General features: G+C 43.7%; 1 protein-coding gene across 1 annotated transcript in view; it reads right to left on the reverse strand.

Annotated features, from left to right (window-relative positions):
• The window catches only part of SUMO2 (small ubiquitin-like modifier 2), an 8,277-nt gene extending 1,650 nt beyond the window's left edge, over positions 1 to 6,627 (reverse strand). The window contains exons 1-2 of the mRNA XM_012662236.1: positions 6,442 to 6,627; positions 4,403 to 4,534 (exon numbers count right to left, since the gene is read on the reverse strand). Of these exons, the coding sequence (XP_012517690.1) occupies positions 4,403 to 4,534; positions 6,442 to 6,462 (153 nt within the window). The 5' untranslated portion in view covers positions 6,463 to 6,627. The remainder of the gene's footprint in view (positions 1 to 4,402; positions 4,535 to 6,441) is intronic.
• Between the last annotated feature and the right edge of the window lie 2,179 nt (positions 6,628 to 8,806).

Here is an 8,806-nt window from a genome sequence, read left to right on the forward strand (position 1 = left end):
TGTCCAGCTAATTTCTTTCTATTTCTTTAGTAGAGACGGGGTCTCGCTCTTGCTCAGGCTGGTCTCAAACTCCTGAACTCAAATGATCCTCCCGCCTCGGCCTCCCAGAGTGCTAGGATTACAGGCGTGAGCCACTTCACCCAGCCAGAAGCTGGGAAGAAGTTTTATTAAAAGGAAATTTAAAAACTGCATGAGAGTTTAGTGTCAAGATATTTTTATATGCATGCAGGAAGGGGACAAATCAGCCTAAACATGGCCCTTCTGCAAAACTGACTGCAGTGTTTTACTTATCAAGCATCACTTACCTGACAAAGGGGTGAGGAAAGAGGGAGAAAAGCATAGAAGCAAAGCTATTGGTAACAACAGCCAAAGGAAGACAAGATAGGAAAATAAAGTATCTTTTGACTTATGTTGTGAATAAATTAACTAAAAAAGTAGCTGTCTAGGAAACATCTAATAAAAATTCACTCCTGTATCACGTCCAAATTACAAACTATAATTGTTACAGAAACTCCCTTAAATATCAATTGATATGTAAGAGAAAATTAAATTGAGTTCCCAGGACTAAAAATATTCAAACAAAGTATTCAACAAACACTTGTATAAGACCTGTATTCCTTTATTTAACAAGGATTCCCTCAATCTGTGTTTAAAACTATTCACATCATAAATACAAGGAAGACCATATTGCTTTCTTTAAAATGCTAGTCCAGTGTTTGACACATACCACTTTCACACTATGCCTTATCTTGAGGAATACAAATATGCCACCAGGCAGGTGATACTCGTAACCTTAATTCGTTGTTCACAATGACATTCAAACTTAATTTGTAACTGCAGAAAGCAACCAAGAATTCAATGCCAAGCCATTTATTGCTAAGTATTATATATTTGCAAACACTCCATTGAAGACTCCTTACTTCAACCAAACACTAAGCACCTTCTGTATGCTGGGTTTTCTTCGCTACATCCACTGGTAAGGTCCACGGTGTGGCCATGCAAAGGCAGGTGGGAGGTGGGCGGTTGGGGGCGGGGAGGCAGGGTCAGAATTATAGAATATAAGCAAATTGTATTTCTTTATTGCCACCTGTATTTTGGAGCATAGAAATGTGCACAGAACGACTAGAAAAGATACACTGAGAATTCTGAATGCCCCCACCTGAAATATATTCCTATTAAGCCCCTTATAGTCACCAATTTCCTACAGCTTTGTCTTTTTGGATAATTCAACTTCTGCTTATGTTTTTCCTTATCAATAAAAGCTCCTTAAACCTTCACTTCTGTATTCGCTAGAATACAAGTCTAAAGAAAACTTGCCTTTAAGATTCCATAAGCCAGTATTTATTTGAACTCCCGTTCTCTATCAATCTCTCCCTTAGCTAGCTATGCCCTGGGAGAGTTACGTGAGATCTCTTTGGGTCCCTGTTTCTCCAGTTTACAAAAATGAATTAGACTAAATCAGTGACTCTACTCTCTGAAACCACCTGACACTCCATGATATAATCTGTTGGGGTAAATTCACACCAGAATGAAACAGCATGCTCTCAGTTAGCAGAAGGCTAAGTGGCAAACTCTACTTCACATAATAGAAAAACTTATTTTCAAATCAACCTCTGGAGTTATTAGTTTGAATGTTCTCTATCATTGTACAAGCATTTACTGAACATGTTCTATGTACAGAGTACTGGTATAGGCTCTAGAAAACAATGAAAAAGTCCCTATCCTCATAAAGCAAAAAAAAAAAAAGTAAGAGGACTGAATCATAGGAACTGGGAACAGGGGCAATTCAAATTAAGATAGCGTAGAGTTAGACAAGGTTCTGAGATAGTAGCTGAACAAGACCAGAATAAAACGGTTGCAGGATACGTGAATGTCTGGTTCAGCAGTATTGGACATCACAGATTTAAGTAGGGAACAAAATTTACTGACAGATTTTATGAGTTATAAGAGCATCAAGGATGACTCCCAAGGTTTTGAATTCAATAACTGGATGTAGAATGGCACCATTTATGAGGGGGGATACCAGAGAAAAAACAGATTTCTAGGGATAAAAATCAAGAGTCCTCTTTTACATGCTCAGTCCACTGGAACACCCCCCGAGATACGACGCCAAGTGCATCAGAAAATAAATATGTACATTCAATTAATCTTGACAGGAAATCCTTGGTCAGGAATTTTCAACTGCACCCCCCCGCATAACTATGAAAATTAGATTAGATAAATATGTTAGTCTTTTGATAGCCTGTACCAACTCTTAAGAAGCAGGCAATCACAGTTCAATTATGACACTTGAATTCCCTCTTCCTTAGATTGAGAAAAATCATTTGAAAAGCAAACAGGGATCTTGTTACTCTGAACTCTCAATTCCCAATTTAAAAGGGAAATGGGAGTATCTTTCCAAGCTCTTCCTATATCTGATCTTCAAATCCTATTTATGTACGAACATACATGTAAGTAGAATTTAATTTTTTTACAGACTATCAGTGCTTCTGTTTTCTCTAGTCCAAATTAAAGAGTGACCCTAACAAGCTTAGTCAAATATAATCCCAATCTTAAACCTAATAATTAGGAAAATTCAAGGAAAACTTTATTTACCCTGGATAATACACTAAATTGATTTTAACACAGCAGGAAAATGCAAACATTTGACTGACCTGGTAACTCTCAACCTCATAGGAAAATCTCCTCTAAAGATAACCTGGAATACAGAGGATATGCTATGTGTTGTTTTTCTGGCACCTAGTATAATCCCCCAGCACGTGGTAGGCATCTGGTAAATAGCAGATGAATAAAAAGCTCCTTTGGGACCTTTACCAGTAACATGGGAAGTCTTAAAAAAAAAAAAAAAAAATTTAGGATGGATAAGGGATATCAACAGATATGTATAATAAAATGTAAATGGTTGAATCTAGGTGGTAGGCATACGGGTATTCACTGTAAAATTCTTTCCACTTTGTTCCATGTTTGAAAGCTTTCATAATAAGTGTTGAAAAATATGACCATTTAAAAGCTAAAATTTTGTAGTAACTATAGAAAAGTCAAATAAGATGCAGAGAATATTGTTCAAGACCACCAAACTGAAGCATGAGTTTCCACTTATTATGAGGTTTTGCTAAATTAAGTTCTACAAAATGACTACCTTTTAAGAAGGGGCACTGGTGTTCACATGTGGAAGATGCCCATACACAAATTTTTTAGCACAATTTAAAAGTTTGTATTTACTAAGTCTTAGGGGGATTTCACCAAATGCTTCAAATAAGAGTATATTAAAGGCAGTGTCTTCATAAGGAATTGTTAAGGTTTACGTATGAAGAAAAAAGAATCACGAGCACTGTATTCTGATACTATGTTAGAAATAAATTAGGCATAAAATAAAGCTTCAAACTCTCAAAGAGAAATTTATAACTTTACTATTTCTTTCAAACATCCTTAGGTGTCATGTAGAAAACACATGTAACAACTCAAATTCAATTTTCCAACTTACATAGGTTTAAACCTTGTTCAATTTGAGCCTATTTCAGGACAATTTACCAATGGAGATAAGTTCTTCTAGCCTAAACAAATGATTTCCTCAACTTTTATATATTATACATTCAGGGTAGAATAAGAAAAATACTTCTGCTGCTAGGTTATTGTTGTTTTAACTGATCTAGGTACCAGTTTTTGTTTTACTTGTAAAGTCATCTTTACAGCTGCCCTTTTGTCTTGTTACAGATCCAACATCACAAAAAGCAGCTCCCTTTCTTAATAAAAGCTTGCATTTACCTCCCAACATCTGTTCAAATCAAGAGAGCAGAATTTTCTACTTCCTCTTCTTGATGTCTATACACTATTTTTCTGAACAAAATGCAAATGTCCTATAATATAGCAATATTTATGTTTGGCTGAGTGGGGTTAAATTTTTCTGACCTCCACTATTAGTGTAAAAAACCAAATATCAGAATGTACACACTTCAGGAAAATTGCAATGTCCTTAAACTTACATTTAATTTTACTTCCAAATTGGTTAAAATACTCAAATGCTCTGATACAAGAAAAATTTTAAATGAATAAAAAAAGAATCTGACGAGAAATTTTATCTGACGAGAAATTTTACCAAGTTCACTCATTTTCTTGTAAGCATAAACTTACATTCCCTTGGGGAAAAAAACAAGTGTTGCAAATATAATTTGATGCATTTGTGGCACAGGTCTAGAATCATATGTAATACTAAGCAAACCCCATACTAAGGGTTCTCATAAGGAATCAACACACCAAGTAATGATAAAACTTATATGCCAAGTATAGGTGCACATTCATCCTACCAAAAATAGTCATTGTAATATTGTGCTAGTTTCCTGTCAAGAAAATAAGATTTTTTAAAAATAGTTTTATTCAGTCGCCGCACATATCAATTCCTCACCTGTCGTTCACAATAGGCTTTCATTAGTTTACTAAGTGGTGTATGCCTCTTAATCTTAAACTGCACCACAGAGCCATCCTGTCCCGCCACCTTCAAATTAATGTGATCGTTATTCTCAGTCTTGACTCCTTCCTGTTGAAAGAAAAATAAAAATATAATTTGGAAAAAGTGATAAAAAAAAAAACACCCTTTAAAGCAACAGTCCAAGTTGCTTCAGAAATCAACAGGTTTCTCATTCTGTATGATAAAACAGTATACAGCTGTTTTCAGCTGCTGAAATCAATCTGAAAGATGAGAAATCCTGCAGTAACAGTATTAGATAGCTGTCACAGAAACAGAAAAGACTATGTGCAATACTATCCTAGCAATATTTTTTTTTCTTTCAGACAAGTCTTCCCTCCATTGCCCAGCCTGGAGTGATCATAGCTCACTGCAACCTCAAACTCCTGGGTTCAAGTTATCCTTGAACTTCAACCTCCGAGTAGCTGAGATTACAGGTGTGTTGCCACGCCTGGCTAATTTTTTTTTGTTTTTTTGTAGAGACCAGCTTTTGGGCAGGCTGGCCTCCAACTCCTTGCCTCAAAGCAATCCTCCCACCTCAGCCTTCCCAAAGTGCTAGGATTACAGGCGTGAGCCACCATGCCCGGCCAGATTTTTAAAGATAGGTCCCACTCAATTTATTACAACGTTCTCTTTGAAGCTGAATTTTCTAAAATGCCCTATTTTATATCACTTCTAAAATATATTTCTCCCCAAAAAGAGCGTCCTTTCTTTATCCAAAGCGCTTTAAGTACAAGTGATGAATGAGAATGCAAGAAAATAAAAATAAGAGAAAAATAAATCTAGAGCTTGCAATTCAAAACTCATTACTACTCTCGTTAAAAAGTTACCGAACTCAGATTAATGACTTAAACCCAATCCCCATTTTCTAAAAAAACTTCAATTGAGGAATATCCTCTGATTCTCTCTGGAGCAGTGGTAAGAACTCAGAACCACGATTCATGTTTGCCTCTATCAACAGCTTCATTTTTGTTTATTTTCAGTGAAGAGCTCTCATTCTCCCCTCCCCTTTGTTGTCACGGATCGAATACACAGTTGCGTTCTAAGTCTTCCTAGTAGATTTCGACCCAACTCGAAGTTCTCCAAAATCAAGTGCAGAAGGAAGGAATTATGTAGCCCCTAAGTCATTTCAGAAAGTAAAGGCAGGGGGAGGGGGGAGGTATGTCACCAAACAAACCAAAAGAAGCAAGTCTCATGTGTCCTGATGATGTGTCCCCTAGTCCTTACGGCAAGTCTCCCTCATAAGCTGTATCCAAAAGTTAAGCCCTACAAAGTCTCTCTGCTCGTACCTGTGCCTCCAACTTCACGAATCCAGTCTTCGCAGGTTAGGGGGTTCGTTGGCACTCAGGCAAAAGCCGCCGTCCCTCCCCCCGGGGCCCCTGAGGCCATTCAAGTGGGAAATACTCCCCGGGAATCCCCGACCTCCAGGCCCAACGACGGCCCGCGGACACCCGGCTCCCAACCATCAGCAGCCCATTGATTCGCCCCGAGCCCTCAATCGGCCGCCGCGGCCCGGGGCAGCGGTCCCCAGACGCCCGCGGCCCCCACCCTGAGGAGTGAGGCGCTAGGCTGAGGGGACTCCCCGCCACCGCGGAGGCGGCAACACCCGCCGCGGGGTCCGCGGAGGATGTGGACCCCGCGCGCCCTAACGCCTCTTCACGCGCGCCCGGCCAGCAGGGCCGAGGAGCCCCGCTCCGGGCTGGCGGGCCCGCAGGCGTCTGCGATCCGCCCGCCCAACTCGCGCTCCGCGCGCACTCGGAGGCCGCTGGGGGCGGGGGAGGGCGGCGGGGCCTCCTCCGGCGCGGGAGGGAGGAAGAGAGGGAGGGAGGAAAATGGCGCGGAGAGCCCGGGCCTGAGCCGCGGCCGCCCCATGGGGGGCCCGGGAAGGCGCGGGCAGCCCGCGGTGGCTGGGGCCGGACCCCGGCCCGCGCTGTGACCCCGGCAGCAAGGCCAGGCAAGGAGGCCGGCGCCGAACTCACCTTAGGCTTTTCGTCGGCCATGGCGAGCGCCGGAGTCTCCTCAGCTGCCGCTTCACAAAAGAGGTACCAGGTCCGCACCGAACGAGCACACAAGCACCACCAGGAGCGGCAGAAGAAGGAGGCGGCAGCGGTGGACGAGGGAGAGGGCGCGCGCACGTCGTGCGCTCCCTCCCCCCACCCTGCGTGCGCGAGCACGAGCCGCCGGGGCCTCCCATTGGCTGCAGCCTCGCGGGAGCGCGCAACGCTTACATAACCACCCCCACCCCCCCGCCCCGCGCCACCGCGGCCTGGGCTGGGCGCCCGCCAGGCCGGCGGGAAGAGGCGCGGACACGCGCACCCGGCCTGCCGCGGGGGCGCGCCTGGCTCTGGGCGGGGCTGTATTGTCCTCCTTCTGTGGTGGAACATAATCAAAATGGCTTCCAGCTGGTCCTTAGTGGGGACGAGGAGGCTCCAGGCCTTCGACGTGAGCCATAGGCCAGAAACGGCAGACTGACTAGATGAGGAAGAGGGAGCCTAAATCAAAGCCCCAGCATCAGGTTCTGGATTAAACCCTCTTGTTCAGTGGACCAAACGCAGCCCTCCGCATGGTTAGAGGGACATCACACTTCCTGTCAGCCTCATCCTTTAAAGATTCACCCTCAACTGGCTTCCCACCGGGCTCTTGCCTCAAGTGCTGTGACTACTTCTTGCTGGTAAGCCTAGACTTTGACTAGCTGAGGAAAAATGTTCATTTATTCATTCAACGACCTCCTTACTCATGGCCTTCTTTCAACTTACAAGAAGAAACAGAATCCATCAGCAAGAAATACCAAACATCAAGCTTCCAAACCAACTAATCCCTTCCTCCTTCCATCCAGTTAAAAAAATAGAAGTAGGTCCCTCCTGTCCGAAGAAAAATGCTGAAATCCGTGCAGTGGATCTCATCACGCTCCTGTCCGTGGGCTTTATTATTGCTTCTGTACCTGCATTTTCTTCCACTTCTTCATTAGCATAAAAAAAAAGACTATTAAGTTGCCATCATATCTCTCTCCATTCTTGGCCAAACAGCTTGAAAAAAATGTCCATGCCAGCTGCCTCCACCTCCTCCCCTCCCACTCACTCCTCAATCCACTGCAATCTGCTCTGTCCCCATAGCACCACCGAAACTGCTCTCCACAAGGTCACACAGACTTCTTTGCTGAATCCAGCGTGCTTCTCGGCTTGTCACTCCTCTTGAACTCTCTGGATCTTTGCAGGACATAGATTTTCCTCTCACCTCTGGCCTGTCCTTAGTTCTCTCTGCAATTTTTTCTTCCTCAGTCCTTCCCTTAACCGTTCATTAGGGTTTAGCTCTAGACCCTTTCTTTTGTTGCTATATTCCCTCTCCTGGGATTTCACGCACCTCTATTACCATCTATTTACTAATGATTCTCAAATCTATAGTTCTAGTCCAGATCTTTCTTCTGAGCTTCCAACCTGTATAACCAACTGACTTCTGAATATCTCCACTTGGGTGTCCCAGAGGCACCTCAAACTCAGCAAATCTCAACTAAAACTCCTCACTTTACCTTCCCCATCTGCCCTTCTTCCTGACCTGTTGCTCTTAAACTGAATGGTACACCTTTACAACAACTGCCCCAAGCCAGAAAGCCAGGGGACATTTTTATTCCCTCCTCTTCTTCACACACTCCCTATCCACTCAGTCTCCAAGTCTTGCCTATTCCACCTTCTAAATACCTACTAAGGCTGGGCGTGGTGGCTCACGCCTGTAATCCTAGCGCTCTGGGAGGCAGAGGCCAGAGGATCGCTTGAGCCCAGGAGTTTGAGGTTGCTGTGAGGTAGGCTGGCTGACGCCATGGCACTCTAGCCCAACAGGCAACAGAGCAAGGCTCTGTCTCTAAATAAAGTCTGCTACTCTCTTTGGTCTCTGGTTCTGGGTGGAGCTGCATTTCATGGGCTTCTGCTGGTCCTCCCTGGGGAAGAAGAGGCCTAAGTCCTTAGATGTGAGACAGGCCAAGGTAGGCAGAGTGACCAGAGTAGGCAGGGGAAGCCTAATTCTATCTAGTTCAGATAAGCTCTCTCCAGAGCTACTGCAGTACCCTCCCAACTGGTCTTATTGTTTTAAGTTATTCCCATTGTGCCTGAGTATTTAAGTCAATCAGAATCACCCAGGGTGCTGGATTCTAAGGCCCCTTGGCAGTGTGGCTCTGGAATCCACCTTTTAACAAGCTTCCCTGGTGATTCTTTTTTTTTTTCACTCTTTTGCCCTGGCTAGAGTGAGTGCCGTGGCGTCAGCCTCGCTCACAGCAACCTCAAACTCCTGGGCTCAAGCGATCCTCCTGCCTCAGCCTCCTGAGTAGCTGGGACTACAGGCATGCACCACCAT

This window comes from Propithecus coquereli, unplaced genomic scaffold (assembly GCF_000956105.1).
Source record: "Propithecus coquereli isolate 6110/MARCELLA unplaced genomic scaffold, Pcoq_1.0 Scaffold76, whole genome shotgun sequence".
NCBI lineage: Eukaryota > Metazoa > Chordata > Mammalia > Primates > Indriidae > Propithecus > Propithecus coquereli.